Here is a 17238-nt window from a genome sequence, read left to right on the forward strand (position 1 = left end):
AATAATTTATATGAGTTACTTCTTCAGCTGAATTCTCAAAAGATTATTTGGCCATCATTACCACTACTATCCAATTTTAAGTTCACAGTCAATGATTCAGGTGAAGACAGGAGTAAGTAAAAAGTTGGTGTCTCATGCCTATAATCCCAGCACTCTGGGAGGCAAAGGTGGGTGGATCATGAGGTCAAGAGTTCAAGACAAGCCTGGCCAAGATGGTGAAACACCTTCTCTACTAAAAATACAAAAATTAGCCAGGTGTGGTGGTGGGCGCCTGTAATCCCAACTACTCAGGAGGCTGAGGCAGAGAATTGCTTGAACCCAGGAGGTGGAGGTTGTAGTGAGCTGACATCGCACCACTGCACTCCAGTCTCTTGAGTAGCAAAATTTAAATTTAAATTCAAAAAAGCTGGGTGAATGTAGCCTTTCTTCCCTTCCAACTTTGCTGCTAAAAGTTACACAAACAATGAAATGTATATATTTATATACCCAGTTTTCCACCAGTCATCTTTCTAATCATTATACATACTTTTCAATGGGAAGAGGATGTGGTCCAGACACAGAAAGTTTGTAGATAAACATAAGAAATTTCCTAAAAGCTTCAAAAAAAGGCCAGTGTGAGAGTAAACAAATGCATTTGTTTGTATTGATGGATTTGGAGACCAGTTTTCTCTCCACAGGCGTCAACAGGCCCAGCTGCATAAGCTGTTTTTCTGATAGAAGTTCCCGAGAGTATGGTTCATAAAACTGAATGGCAGCTCCATATACCTAAAGAGTAAGAGAACTGTTATAAGATTTGAGTTTGTTTCAAAGTATTAACTTTTCTTTTTCTCTTATTACACAAGAAATATTTGCTTGGAGTACATTTATACAGATAAATTACCAAAAAAAATCTTACCCAAAATTCTATCCCAGAGATAACCAGATTTTTATGTAAATCCCTCAAGATTTTTTCCACTGCAATTTTATATATTCAACTATGTATCTTACATAAAAATGGATGGTAACCTCTTGTAACTTGCTTTCATTTTTAAAAGTGAAATTTTTTTTTACCTAGCTCCTACCCTAGAGCATGAACTCTAATGACTCGCTCAACACATTTTTTGTGCTTTGTGTGTTTTTTGTTTTGTTTTGTTTTTCGGGGCTTTTTTTTTTTTTTTTTTTTTTTTTTTTTTTTTTTTTTTTTTTTTCTGTTTTTTTGACGGAATCTCGAGCTCTGTCACCCAGGCTGAAGTGTAGTGGCCGATCTTGGCTCACTGCAACCTCCAACTCCTGGGTTCAAGCGATTCTCCTGCCTCAGCCTCCCAAGTAGCTGGGATTATGAGTGCGTGCCACCACGCCCAGCTAATTTTTTGTATTTTTAGTAGAGGCAGGGTTTCACCATGTTAGCCAGGATGGTCTATATCTCCTGGCTTCATGATCCACCCACCTCGGCCTCCTAAAGTGCTGGGATTATAGATGTGAGCCACTGTGCCCGGCCCAGATTTTTTTTAATTGGGTTAAAATATACATAACATAAAATACACCACTTTAACCATTTTCAACCACTTTAACAATTCACTAGTATTAAGTAACTTCAAAATGGAGTGCAACCGGTATAACTATTCATTTCCAGAACTTTTTCATTACCCCAAACAAAAGCTCTATAACCCTTAAACAGTAAATTCCCATTCTCTTGCCCTCAATCCAAGTCCCTGATAAGCTCTATTGTACTTTCTGTCTCTATAAGTATAGCTATTCTAGGTACCTCCTATAAGCGGAACCATACAAAATTTATTCATTTGTGTCTGGCTTATTTCACTTGGAATAATGTTTTCAAGATTCATCTATGTTGTAGCACATACCCAAATTTCATTCCTTCTTAAGGAATAAATAATAATTCCATCATATGCATATACCACATTTTGTGTATCCATTCATATGCTGATGAACATTTGGATTGTTTCCTCCTTTTGCCTATTACGAATAATCCTGCTACAAACACTGGTGTACAAGTATCCTCTGATTGAGTCTCTGCTTTCAATTATTCTGGGTATATGCCTAGGCATGTAAGTGCTGGATCGTATGGTAATTCTATGTTTAACATTTGGAAGGGGTTGCCAAATTGTTTTCTACAGCAGCAGCATTTGATTTTCTTATCAGCAATTCACAGGTTCAATTCCTCGATATCCTCGCCTTGTATGACATTAAGATACAGCTGACACTCCTCTGTCTTAAAACTCTTTACTCCTTTGTTGTCTTTGTATTCCCTAAAGTTCTAATGTGCACTTCTATTTAGAAAATTTCATTCTCTCATGGTTTTAACTATAATCACTAGACTAAAAAAACACAAATCTTTACCTGATCGAAACTCAGACTCCAATACCCACCTGGATGTCGTACAGGCATCCCAAACCAATATTTTCAAAAGTGAACTCATTATCTAAATATTTCATCCAATATGCCTAATCTTACTCAGTTATGTCATACAATCCCCAAGCTAGAAATTTTGAAGTCAAACTCAATTCCAATTCCACTTACCACATATCAAAGCAACTATTGAGGCCCTAACTGGTCTCAAGTGAGAAAAAAGCATTTTAGTGAAAAATACACTGAAGAAAGAGTCGTTCAGAGATAATATCTGATCCTTCAAAAGTTCCCCACTTCAGGTAAAATGCCACAATCTGTATAAGTGGCATGATGTTCTCAACTCCTGATAGTACCTACTGTTCCTGCTCAACAATACAGAGCTACCAGGCACATAGACTAGTTCATAATTTTGTGCCTTGGTATATTTTGCTTAGCCTTGGTACTTCCTCTGATCTGTCCATTCCTTAAAACACTGCAAAGAAATTCTATCACTATACCCATCCCCTTCTCCCAACAATCAATCCTTACTTCTGTATTTTATAAATCTTGCCAACTATTTAGTCATTATATATATCACAATAACCCTTGGCTTTACACACATACCATTCCCAGATACAATTATTTCAAAGTGATCTCAAAGTTTGTAACAAGCAGTATGACAAATGTATAAACATAAATTTTACACACCTCAATGCTTCCATGTTGATATCCCCTAACTAATGAATAAACCAAGCAGATCACCCAGTATCCACATCTCAAATGAGACTTTATTGTTCTCTACTGTCAAAGTATATTAGGTAACTCTTAAATGTTTGGAGATCTTAAAATTTTCAGTTATTTTTACTAATTTCAGCAGGAGAAATTATAAGTGATTATTAAGCTAACAAGTTAGTTTAGTAGTAGGCAATCGAGTTAATATAATATTGATCTTCACTCAGCATTTTCTATGTTCCAGGCACTATGCTGGATACTTTACATACATTATCTTTAACATAGTGGTTATAAACGTGTAGCCTGTACCTGTAGAATGAGGTCATAGATATATTTTGTTTCATCCACATGAGTCAGTTCAGGGTATGTTTTTCCAGCAAATATTGCCTATTTTATTAAATTTCCTTAGAAAGTTTTCTATTTTTAGGCCGGGCGCGGTGGCTCAAGCCTGTAATCCCAGCACTTTGGGAGGCCGAGGCGGGTGGATCACGAGGTCAAGAGATCGAGACCATCCTGGTCAACATGGTGAAACCCCATCTCTACTAAAACTACAAAAAATTAGTTGGGCATGGTGGCGCGTGCCTGTAGTCCCAGCTACTCAGGAGGCTGAGGCAGGAGAATTGCTTGAACCCAGGAGGCAGAGGCTGCGGTGAGCTGAGATCGCGCCATTGCACTCCAGCCTGGGTAACAAGAGGGAAACTCCGTCTCCAAAAAAGAAAGTTTTCTATTTTTAAATTTCTACTCCTATCAGCTTTTTATTATGAATACTGTTTATTTTTGCCTTCTCTTCTTTATAAATCAGTTTATGTCATTATTACTGTTATATACAATGTATGTTTTACATCAGACAATAAATGTCTTTTCTCTCTAGTTGTTTTTTCTTTTTTGGTTTTTTTGTCTCTGGTGTTCCATCATTGCACTATGATATAAAAAGAGGCGGAATAGGCCAAGCGTGGTGGCTGACACCTGTAATCCAGCACTTTGCGACACCAAGGCGGGTGGATCAGCTAAAGTTAGGAGTCCGAGACCAGCCTGACCAAGATGGTGAAACCCTATCTCTACAAAAAAAAAATACAAAATTAGCCGGGTGTGGTGGTACATGTCTGTAATTCCACTACTTGTGAGGCTGAGGCAGGGGAATCACTTGAACCTGGGAGGCAGAGGTTGCAGTGAGCTGAGATCACGCCATTGCACTTCAGCCTGAGAAACAAGAGTGAAACTCCATCTCAAAAAACAAAACAACATAAAAAGGTGGGATTATTCATTTATTTACTTGTTTACTTTTCTCTGCTGCAGATTCAGAGTGCATCGCTAATCTGAAGACTCAATTTTTTCATCAACCTTGGAAAACTCTCAACCATTAGCTCTTAAATGTAGCTTTGTCCTTTTCTAGTCACTCCTGCTGGAACTCATTAAACACCTATTAGACCTTCTAATACTATCTGCTACATTTTTTGACTCCTTTTATGTTTTACATTTGTATGTGCCACATTTAAGGTAACCTATCTTCCACTTCACTAATTCTCCCTTCAGGTGTGTCTTATCTCTGCTTTTTTTCTTCTTTTGAGACAGACTATCACTCTGTAGCTCAGGCTGGAGGGCAGTGGCGCAATCTCAGCTCACTGCAAACTCCGTCTCCTGGGTTTAAACGATTCTCATGCCTCAGCCTCCAGAGTAGCCAAGATAGTTCTTACATCATTTCAATAATATTTTAATTTATAACATCTTTTATATTATCATTCTGTCATTTCAATGTCTTGAGGGTCTAACCCAGCTTTTTAATTGCGTCTGTTGATTCTTTCTGTGGTACCTATGTCTTCTATTTGTCATCATCATCTCGAGTCCTGGGTTTTGAAAGTGTAGAGAGACTTTATCTTTGCTTCTGTAAAGTTCCCGAGGTATCAATATCCTGATAGCAATTTTCATGTGGATTTCTCATCATGGGGATGACAGTGTAAATTTAAACCAAAATGTATCATGTCCAAATAATCCTAACATTCAAATAAAACTTGTATTAACCACTTTATAAAATAAAAACATGGCAAAAATAGGTTTAATCAATGATGCAAAAACATACCTTTTTGGCTGAAGAAACTGTCAACACAAAAGTTGAAAAAACTGGAAGTGGATATTTGGTTTCTGGATCCCAGCACTCAATAGTGGCTCCCATAGGAAGGCAGAAGAGAGGTACATCTGATTCTGAGAGTGGAAATGACTCATAGTCCTCTTCTGGATATCTAAAAATTAAACCTTTTGAAGAATGAGACAACAATAAATTTTTTAAATAGTTACTTTGCCATAAATTACATATGATAGATATTAATGGAATATTTTAATACCAAATTTCATGGCAATACTTGTGTGGTATTTTTAAATCGATTTTTATCTTGCTATAACAGAAACTACAATAAACAAGTTTGCCCCTGACATTTTACCCATGGATTTATAGTTCATTGTAACATAAAAATGTATTAATATACTACTTGAGACTCCATTCAACCAATCTTGATCACCAATCAATGTATTTTCTTCTACACATGCCAACAACTTACGAAAAATCGTAAGAAACATACAGAAAAATTTACCAACTATTTCAGTTAGTCTTCTGTGAAAAATTCAGGGAAGAGACAAGTGTTATCAAATAATGCTGAGGCAACAGAAATTATCACAGCCCCTAAACTCATCTTGAGAGAGAAGCAGGGTAAAAGGCATGCAACATGAAAAGTAAACGAGACAGAAACGTTGTGACTAAGTACAGAGTACATGAGACCCAGAAAGTAGGAGCAAGGGGCACTTTGAGAAGCACAATAAAGCCCCTTCAGAATAAATTACCTACATGGCATCAGTTCATTAGCCTCTAAGGACATCAATACATGGACCATCTCCAAGTGAAAAACTTCAAAATAAGTAGTAGAATTTTGAGCCCAAATTCAGTATCCAAAACTCTCTATTCTAAAGTAAGTGTCTCATATCAAATAACTGAATGCTTTTTTACAGCTTAAGTTTTTTAAGTGATATCCTTCCCCACAAAAAAAATTAAGAAATCACATACAATCAACATATTACAGCAGTATTAAAAGTATCACTCTTTTTTTTCTTTTTTTTTTTTTTTTTAAGACAGAATCTTGCTCTGTCACTCATGCTGGAGTGCAGTGGTGCAATCACAGCTCCCTGCAACCTCTGCCTTACGGGTTCAAGCAATTCTCATCTCTCAGCCTCCCAAGAAGCTAGGACTACAGGTGTGCACCACCACGCCTGGCTAATTTTTGTATTTTTAGTAGAGACAGGGTTTCACCATGTTGGCCAGGCTAGTATCAAACTCCTGGCCGCAAGTGATCTGCCCACCTCAATCTCCCAAAGTGCTGGGATTACAGGCATGAGCCACCATGCCCAGCCTACAGTATCAAATTTTAAAATAATACTGAATTTTATATTTTTTAGCTGTTGCCATTATTTTTATATGGTAAATTAAATGGTTTGGTTCATTAGTATGAATGTTGTTTCATGAAAGGCAACAATTTTTGGATATTGATTTGCCTGACTTCCCTGAAGTAAAACTTTATTTCAAGAACTGTGCAAAATCAAAAAGTAATTAGCACTGCTTCGTTTCACAAAGAAGTATTCCAGTATCTTTTCTATTTACAACTGGAGCATACCTGTATTTTCAGTTTTTATCCCACCATACCAGTGGGATGAAGAGGTGACACTTAAATCTTTACAGCCCTTGACACTTTAATGTGCAGTAAGAATGTGGCGATAGATTTCTCAAACACTTCATGGCAGAAAAGTTTCTCAGGCCCTCCTCTCCTCCATTTAGCTGATTCTTTGCAACAAAGGAGAAAGGAAGCAAGTCCACCTTTCATGGCAAGTAACATGTGGTTTCAAATCAGACACACAGAGATAAGAAAAGGAAATATAAGAAGTAAAGATGCAGTTGACACCTTTCTGATTGCCAAAATATAAAAGGTCAGAGAGTAAACAACTTTCCATTATACTGTTAAATCGATTAACGCAGACCAAAAGTTTGAATGTTTATTCCACATATGTTTGCTTTGGATAAATGTTTAAATTAAATTAACAGCATGTTTGGTCGGGGTATTAATATATCTTGTATATGTAATGTATTTAAGAAAACATTTATCTTTATATGCTATAATTATAGATAATTTTATGAATAGATCAATTCTACAAACTATATAAGGGAACATACTTTGTTTCTTTAGCCAAATGTTAATATGCACCAATAAGTACAGCAATTGAGACAATTTTTTTTTAAATTCACTTACCAGCCTTATATGCTATTGCATTTGAAGCAGGAACAGACTTCTTATAACACAGAAACACGCTGGAACCCCACTGTAAAACATAAATTAGGTTTATAAAAAGACAAAAGAGTTAAAAGAAATTCATTTTGTTGGATATTATCTAAAGATTCTTGTTATTTACTCAGGAGAGTCTTTAAAATATGTTTATATGACAAACTACATAGTATAAAATACATCACAGCATGAAGTTCAGAACACTAAAATAAGAGAGTAAGAAAACAATGCTACAAAAATCAAACTAATATGAAGGCAGTTTCAAAAGATTTAATTTTGCAATGACCCAGAGATTGCCCCTGCTTGTAAGACACAGCACAAAGTGGAGTGCGCACTAGAGCCCAAAATGAGGAAGACTGGGATCACTGGAGTGCTACGAGGTCATCACCTCCAGAGGCAACCCTGTCTTCACTAATTGTTCTGAGTGCATTTGTCACCTCCGTCTATATAACATTAAGCTAATATTAGTTTGACTTGAAGGTATTTTTCAAAGTAAATCTGAACTAAAATAAACTGTAGTCTTTAAAAACTATGAATCAAATGTTTATGTTCATTTTCCTCTTCACTAGAGTCCTTTTAAAAAGTAAGTATGCACAACTGCAATATTTTCTCTTCAGCCCAAGAGTTCAGGAGCATCCTGGGCAGCTTAAGGAGACCCTGTCTCAAAAAACAAAACAGGTAGGCATGGTGTCTCACGCCTGTAATTCCAGCACTTTGGGAGGCCGAGGCAGGCAGATCACTTAAGGTCAGAGGTTCAAGACCAGCCTGGCCAACATGGTGAAACCCTGTATCTACTAGCCTGTAGTCCCAGCGACTTGGGAGGCCAAGGTGGGAAGATCACTTGAGTGTGGAGGGTCAAGGCTGAGGTGAGCTGTGATCACACCACTGCACTCCACCCTGGGAAACAAAGCAAGACTCGGTCTCAAAAAAAAAAAAAAAAAAATCGAATGAATTAATAAATCAACATGAGGAGAGCCCCTACCATTCTATCCCTGCAGTTATCCCTGAAGATACCAGTGAAATCCAAAAGGTAATAAAACCTTTGTTAATGTAACTCAAACAGTATTAGGATTAACTCCTCCAAAAATATCCCTGACTTAAAGATGAAATTATTGTAAATCACGGGATGGGATTTTAAACATTATTATCAATCATAAAAATTAGGAAAAAATAAAAACAAACATCATGAAAATATAAAATGTGAGTAAAGTATATACCCAACAGTAAACAGCAATCCAAAACATATCCTTTTTTGTTTTCATATGAAACTTTGAAAATAAAAACTTTATTCTTACCATTCCACAATTTAAGTTTTTATCAACTTTGCAGAAGGTATGAGGAGGAGTTTCTCCTTTACTGGTTACAATAACACAGATATCAGTTACAGCCAAGGAATTCTGGGGTCGAACTGGAGGAGCCCTTCGATAAGTGATAAAGATTCTTTGTGAAGTAGTTGAACTATTGTTGACATTGGCACAGCGACCATAGGGTGTGGCTAGGATCACTTCACATCCTGGAATAAGCCGTTCTTTCCCTTCATATAGAACTCTGCATGGCAGGAAGGAAGGGAAGAAATAGATATAGATACATACATACACACAAACATATGTACCTATATATATACATACTACATACATTTCAGGTTAATGCTGATTTTCTTCTTGAAACCAAGAAAATTTTTTTGGTTTCTCCTATTGTTTCCCGATCTCCACTACAAACCAAATTTAAATTATTCCTTTGGGAACTTTAAGTCTTTTAATTATTTTTCAAAACCCAAAACATAATTTGAGAAATGTAAACAGGATTGAACAACTTGATTTTTTTATTGCTTAATAACAAGCAACATATGAAAAAAGAAACAGGCAACACCACAAACATCTTCAGGTCAATTCCTAGACGTTTCAAGAAGTATTCAGATGTTTTCATAAAAATTCCCTTCATAATTTGTCAATTTTTTAGCTTTAAAAATTATTTGAAAACTATAAAACATTAAAGAGCTAAATAAATAAGACATCTTATGCTTACGGACAAAAGACAATATTGGTAAGATGGTAATACCCTCAAATAGATCAATAAAGTCAATGCAATTTCTATCTAAATCCCAGCTGCCTCTGTTTTTTCTTGTCAAAGCAATCTGGAAAAAGAAGAAAGCTGGAGGACTCACACTTCCCTATTTCAAAACTACCACACATTTACAGTAATCGGTGCAATGTACTGGCATAAGGATAAACATATAGATCAACAGAATTCAATGGAGGTTCCAAAATTAAGCCTTTATATTTGCATCTGTTTATTTCAACAACGGTGCCAAGACAATGCAATTAGGAAACAATGGTCTTTTCAACAAGTGGTGTTAGAATAACTGTATATCTACATGCAAAAGCATGAAGCTGGACCCCTTCCCTGTACTACTCATCAAAAAAACTAAAAATGGATCAAAATTAATGTAAGAACTAAAACTATAACAGTCTTAGAAAAAAAACAGGGATAAATATTTGTGACCTTAGGTTAGACAAAGCCTTCTTAAATATAATACCAAAAGTACAAGCAACTAAACATGCTAAGTGAAGAAAAATAAAAAAACAGTCACAAAGACCACATATAGTGATTCTGTTTTTATGAAATGTCTAGAATAGGCAAATCCATAGACAGAAAGTAGATTAATAGTTACCTAGGGGTAGAAGGTGAGAAAGACTACTAAACAGCAACTGCTAATGACCATGGGGTTTCTTTTTAGATAGATGAAAATGTTCTAAAATTAATTGGGGTGGCAGCTGCACAACTCTGTAAATAATACTAAAAATCACTGTATACACTTTAAGTAAATAAACTGTGTGACATGTGAACTGTATCTCCATAAAGCTGTTAAAGCCCAACTAATATTAAAATATACTATAAAGCCTCTATATTTAAATCAGGAGAGTATTAGCAAGTAAGTGAACAGACAAACAGAAGAAAAATCTAGTATATGATGATGGTCATATCTCAACATACAAAGGGAAGGATAAATTTTTAAATTTAATAAGCAGGATTTAGATAATTGGATTGTCATTTGGAAAAAAATAAAATTCTGTCCATACTTCAGACTATACACCAGAAGGGGATCCCCCAGTGGATCACAGATCTAAACATAAGGAATGAAATCATACTAGTGCTAAATAGAAGTATACCTAGCAGTTCCAAAAGACTATGACTCAAAATCTAGTAGCAATAAATATGAGAGTAGAAAAATGAACTACATAAAATAAATTTTACATGACAACAAACACCATAAGCCAAGATAAAAGACAAGTTATAGAGTTGAAGAAAATACTTGGCAACTTATTTCACAAAAAGTTCATCTTCCTAATACATAAAAAAAACTCCTTTTAAAAAAATCAAGGTAAAGATTAAAAATCTGTTCATAGTGTAAGCAAAAGAAAAAAGAAAATCACCCATTAAACAGATGTAGAAATGCTTAACCTCAATGAAATTACTGTGATATACAATTAATCTCTGTGAGACTGACAAAAAATATAAAAGTCAGACCACATACTTTGTTGATGGGATGTGGATAAAAAAGCACTCACATATATAGCAAAATATAAAATGGCACAAACACTATAGAGAAAAATTTAGTAACATTTAACAAAATTATATGCACATTTATACTTTAATCCAGCAATCTTTCCTAAGATCTACCTGAAAACATACCTCCAAAAATATGTAACAATAAATGCACAAAGTTATTCATCAAGTATTCTTTTAATATCACAAAACTGGGAACAACCCAAATGTCCATCAGTAGGGGTTTTGTTGAATAAAGTAAATACATCCACACAAATAAGTATTATACAGTCACACAAAATAATGAAAAAATCTTCTATTCAGATACAGACTGATTCCCAGTACATACTCTTAGGTGAAAAAAGCAAAGTACAAAATAGGATATGGAGTATCTACATTTTGGCTCCTACTTCCTTTCAATTAGCTTAGTAAACAAACGAAAAAATGTCAATTTGTTGGTGACAAGTATATTGTTCATTATTCTATAGTCTATCATCTAGGAGAAAAGGATGCTTGTGTTTATTATAATAGTTTATCAACTTTCCATATGTCTGAAGTTTCTCAAAAAACAAAAGAGCTGGAGAACCAAATCAGCTGAAAGTCAATGAATCTGATAAAGAGAAGAAAATAAGAATTGTGTATGGTCTATGATTCTGTATCTTAAGAAATGCAGCTGATATATAAAACAACATACTGCCCTGTTCAGATTATACAGACATGCACCACATAACGATGCTTCAACTACAGACTACATATACTAAGGTGGTACCATAGATTAAAATAGAGTTGAGAAATTCCTATCACCTAGTATGTACAATACTATATCTTTTATCATTAGAGTATACTCCTAGTTACAAAAAAAGTTAACTGTAAAACAGTCTCAGGCATAAGAATGCCATCTGGAATACCTCCTAAAGGTATCATAGAGCTTATAACAACTCTATGTGGGTTACTACCCCTGAAGACCTTTCAGTGGGACAAGATCTGGTGGCAGAAGGCAGAGACAGTGATGATACTGGCTCTCTGTAGGCCTAGGCTAACGTGTCTTTTTGTCTTAATTTTTAACAAAAGAGTTTAAATAGTTTAAAAAAAAAAAAAAAAAACCAGGGACAAAAGTTCACACCCCTAATCCCACCACTTTGGGAGGCCAACGTAGAAGGACTGCTTGAAGTCAGGAGTTCAAGAACAGCCTAGGAAACATAGGAAGATATCATCTTTGCAAAAAACTTTCAAAATAAGAAAACTGTATTTTTAACCAGCCAGGTGCGATGGCTCACACCTGTAATCCTAGCACTCTGGGAGGCCAAAGTGGGCAGATCACCGGAGGTCAGGAGTTTGAAACCAGGCTGGCCAGCATGGTGAAACCCTGTCTCTACTATAAAATACAAAAAGATTAGCCAGGCATGGTGGCAGACACCTGCAATCCCAGCTACTCAGGGAGGCTGAGGCAGGAGAATCACTTGAACCTAGGAAGCAGGTTAAAGCTGCAGTGAGCCAAGATCGTGCCACTTACTGCACTCCAGCTTGGGAGACAAAACAAAACACCAACTCCAAAAAAAAAAAAAGAAAAAAAAAAAAAAAAAAAAAAAACCCAAAGTTTAAATACCAAGCCAGTCCCAGCTATTCAGGAGGGTGAGGCAGGAGAAGGATCACTTGAGCCCAGGAGTGCAAGGCCAGCCTGGGCAACATAACAAGCCTCCATTTAAAAGAAGGTTTTTTTGTTGTTTTTTTTTAATTTTTGCCGGGTACAGTGGCACATGCCTGTAATCCCAGCACTGTGGGAGGGAGAGGTAGCTGGATCACTTGAGTTCAGGAGTTCACGACCAGCCTGGGCAACATGGAGAAACCCCACCTCTACAAAAAACAAAAACAAAAAAATTAGCCAGGAGTGGTGACACACACCTGCTACTCAGGAGGCTGAAGTGAAAGGATTATCGCCTAAGCCCAGGAGGTAGAGGCTGCAGTGAGCCTAGATTGTGCCACTGCACTCTAACCTGGGCAACAAAGTGAGACCCTGTTTTGAAATAAATAAATAAATAAATAAATAAATAGTAGAAGAAATTTTTTAAATAGAAAAAAACAATAAGGATTTAAAGAAAGAAAAACATTTTTGTATAGCTGTATGGTATTTGTGTTTTAAACTAAGTATTACTACAAAAGAATCAAAAAATTAACAAAACCTCTAAAAGTTTATAAAGTAAAAAGGTTACAATAAGCTAAGGTTAATTTATTAAAGTCTACAGTAGTGTACAGTCATGTCCTAGGCCTTCATATTCACTCACCACTCACTCACTGACTCACTCAATATATCACATGTATATATGGTAAAGTATTACAGGTATTCTAAAAGCACATAAATTTTACAGAAGAGTCAAGGTAGCCATTTGGGCTGTGCTGGGTACAAAGGTCCACTCTGTAGGCTTTTACAAAAAAGAATGACTTCATTGGTAGACTAGATACGAGATATTTCATGAAAAGCGTAACACTTATCTGTAAACACCCTCCTCCCAGCACTGAAAGCCACACAGTACAACTGTATTTAAAACAGGACTGCTCTTTTGTTAAACAAGAACAGATCTTCACAAGAGCTCACTATATAACCCAAGCAGCTCCTTAAAATTACAGTGTCTTTATTATAGCTTCTCATTCTACTGTGTTTAATTAATCATCTTATTTGATTACACAACAGAAACAAAATGACATTTTAGGGTCTTATGTCTTCATTTTAATATTCTTTTGAGAGCAAATGATCTAACAATTCAAGTGCAATGCAGAGAAATTCAATAAGGGTGGATACGAACATGTAATATATTACTATAATTAATCCTGAAGTAACAATACAACTATAATAATAAACTATCAATAATAAAACTATCAAGGATTTCAAATTTCTACTTCCATGAGTCTTAAATAAATTTTTTTCTTTCACTACAGCAAAGAAAATAAGTCACCATACCCAATATCTGTAAGGGGTGGTTTATCTCTCCCTCTCTTGTAACAGAGGAAAAGTTCTGGGCTTTTCAGACTTCCATAATTCAGGTTTGCCTGGAGAGCTGATGGAGTAGCTTCCACACAGGTGTAACCTTCAGGTACTGTTTCTCCAGCTGATTTGATAATAACAGCAATGTCTGTAATTGGAGCTTTAGGTCCAGTTGACTTAGTATCTAAACGATTTATTTCTTGATCCAAAAGGGTAGATGTGTCAGTGAGACCAGCTACGACAAAGTAGTCTGTCACTCTTGGTCCTTTGTCTTCTATCATGGCTGCTACTATATTTCCTAGAAGAGGGAGAAGAAAGATATCAATAAAACACTTTATCCTGACAAAAATTAATATATCCCTGAGTTAACAATCATCAATTAGCACACTTCTCAGCTGGAGTTATAATCAAATTGTCATTCTGAGAAGAAGGCTATTTTTATCATCCCGTCAGATTTTACCTCCTACAAAGTACAAGTTAACAACATCAATTCATTTGTAACACAACTATAATCTTTTCACTTGTGTAAGGCTCTATTAAGAGTAATCTCCCGGCACGGTGGCTCATGCCTGTAATCCTAGCATTTTGGAAGGCCGAGGCAGGTGGATCACAGGTCAGGAGATGGAGACCATCCTGGCTAACACGGTGAAACCCCATCTCTATTAAAAATACAAGAAATCAGCCTGGCGTGGTGGCATGCTCCTGTAGTCCCAGCTACTCGGGAGGCTGAGGCTGGAGAATCCCTTGAACCCAGGAAGGAGAGGTTGCAGTGAGCCAAGATCACGCCACTGCACTTCAGCCTGGGTGACAGAGCAAGACTCCGTCTCAAAAAAAAAAAAAAAAGAATAATCCAACTGGGGCCTGGCACAATGGCTCATGCCTGTAATCCTACAACTGTCGGGGGCCAAAGCGAAGATCACCTGAGGTCATAAGTTCAAGACCAGCCTGGCCAACATGGCGAAACCCTGTCTCTCCTAAAAATATAAAAATTAGGCTGGGCACAGTGGCTCACACCTGTAATCTTAGCACTTTGGGAGGCCAAGGTGGGTGGATCACCTGAGGTCAGCAGTTCAAGATCAGCCTGGCCATGATGGAGAAACCTCATCTCTACTAAAAATACAAAAATCAGCTGACTGTGGTAGCGGGCACCTATAATCCTAGCTACTCGGGAGGCTTAGGCAGGAAAATTGCATCAACCGGGAGGGTGGAGGTTGCAGTGAGCCAAGATTGTTTCACTTCCCTCCAGCCTGGGCGAAAAAGAGAAACTCCATCTCAAATAAATAAAAAAATATTAGCCAGGCATGGTGGTGTGCACCTGTAGTCCCAGCTACTCAAGAGGCTGAGGCACGAGAATCACTTGAACCAGGAAGGCGGAGGTTGCAGTAAGCCGAAATTGTGCCACTGCACTCCAGCCTGGGCAACAGAGTAAGACTCTGTCTCCAAAAAAAAAGTCAGGGCTGGTGGCTCATGCCTGTAATCCCAGCACTTTGGGAGGCTGAGGTGGGTGGACTGCTTGAGGTCAGGAGTTTAAGACCAGCCTGGCCAACATGGTGAAACCCCATCTCTACTAAAAGTACAAAACTTAGTCAGGTGTGCTGGCAGGTGCCTATAATCCCAGTTAGGCTGAGGCAGGAGAACTGCTTGACCCTAGGAGGCAGAATTTGCAGTGAGCTGAGACAGCACCACTGCACTCCAGCCTAGGCAACAGAGCAAGACTCCATCTCAAACAATAATGGTAAAAAAACTATCAGAGGTGGACTATGGTATTTTCCTTTGAGCCAAATGCCTTAATGAACAATATTCAGACCATTCAAAATATCGTTCACTTTTAAGTTACAGGAGTTTTAGAGCTAAACTCCACATTTAAATAAATTGAGTGCATCATTAATTAGTCAAGATCTAAGATCAGAAAAATTAAAGAAATAGTAATAAATAATCATTAAAGCAGTTTCTTAACAATCCAGTTATAACTCTTTGCTTTATAAACATTAAACTTTCCACAAACACAATGTAAAATAAGTAAGCTTAGGAATCATTAAATATTTTATATCTAAAAATACCAGAGCATAAGAAACAAAAACCAATGAAACCATTCCCACAATCAAGATAGTGAAACATATCTGTCAACACCAAAATTTTCTTTTTCCACTTTCATTATCTCTCCTCCCCAGGCAACAAGTTATCTCCTTCCTATCACTATAGATAAGTTTCTAGAATTTATATAATAAGTAGACTCATACAGTATATATTCTTTCTCTGGATTCTTTCACTCATCATAATTATTTTGTGATAAATGCATGTTGTTGCTTATATCAACAGTTCATTCCTTGTTATTACTGAGTGATATTCCACTGTATGAATATACCACAGTATGTTTATGCATTCACCTATATTAATAGACATTTGGGTTATTTCCCGTGGGAAGCTATTACAAATAAAGCTGCTATGAATACCCATGTACAAATCTTATGGACATAATGCTTTCATTTATCTTGGGTAAATTCCTAGAACAGGATGGTTGGATTAGGTGTTTATAGGTCTAAAAAACTGCCAAACAGTTTTCTAAAGCGAGTGTACCATTTTTTTCACTCTTGTCAGCTTTATTTGAGAGTTCCAATTGTTCCACATCCTCTTCAACACATTATAAGATCGGTCTTTTTAATTTTGACATTCTAATCAGTATGTAGTGATATCAACTTGTGATTTTAATTTTTAATTACTGTTGATACTGAACATCTTTCCATTAACTTATTTTCCATCCATATATCTTCTTTGATGAAATTTCTGTTCAAATGTTTTGCCCATTTTTTTAACTGAGTTGTTTATTTTCTCATACAAGTTCTTTATGTTCTCATGAAAGTTGAGAGTTCTTTATGTATTCTTGAGACAAGTCATCTATCAGATATATGCTCTGCAAATATTTTCTCCCAGTCTGTGACTTGTCTTTTTATAATCTCTTATAGTGTCTTATGAAAAACAGAGGTTTTACAATTTTTATGAACTCCTATTTATTAACCTACTCTGTATAGATGATGCTTGTAATGTCATTTCAATCATGTCTGTCAGGCATGGTGGCTCACACCTGTAATCTCGGCACTTCGGGAGGTGGAGGTGGGTGGATCACCTACGGTCAGGAGTCTCGAACCCCTGGCCTCAAGTGATCCGCCCACCTCTGGCCTTCCAAATTGCTGGGATTTCCAGACCAGCCTTACCAACATGGAAACCCTATCTCTACTAAAAAGACAAAATTAGCCAGGCATGGTGGTGCATGCCTGTAATGCCGGCTCACATCTGACAAAACTCCATCTCTACCAAAAATAAAAATAAAAAAAAAAA

General features: G+C 36.5%; 1 protein-coding gene across 3 annotated transcripts in view; it reads right to left on the reverse strand.

The window, feature by feature from the left end:
• The window catches only part of DENND4C (DENN domain containing 4C), a 132282-nt gene that overhangs the window by 68542 nt on the left and 46502 nt on the right, over positions 1-17238 (reverse strand). For 2 of the 3 annotated variants that reach the window (XM_032300104.1, XM_032300103.1), the window contains exons 2-6: positions 13879-14200; positions 8672-8924; positions 7344-7413; positions 5135-5307; positions 527-765 (exon numbers count right to left, since the gene is read on the reverse strand). In XM_032300104.1, coding sequence (XP_032155995.1) covers positions 527-765; positions 5135-5307; positions 7344-7413; positions 8672-8924; positions 13879-14183 — 1040 coding nt within the window. In that variant the 5' untranslated portion in view covers positions 14184-14200. Of the gene's footprint in view, positions 1-526; positions 766-5134; positions 5308-6713; positions 6802-7343; positions 7414-8671; positions 8925-13878; positions 14201-17238 lie in introns of those variants that run through there. The other variant, XM_032300105.1, reaches the window with a different exon arrangement.

This window comes from Sapajus apella, unplaced genomic scaffold (genome assembly GCF_009761245.1).
Source record: "Sapajus apella isolate SASKATOON/1434 unplaced genomic scaffold, GSC_monkey_1.0 scaffold42, whole genome shotgun sequence".
In the NCBI taxonomy this organism is placed as follows: Eukaryota; Metazoa; Chordata; class Mammalia; order Primates; family Cebidae; genus Sapajus; species Sapajus apella.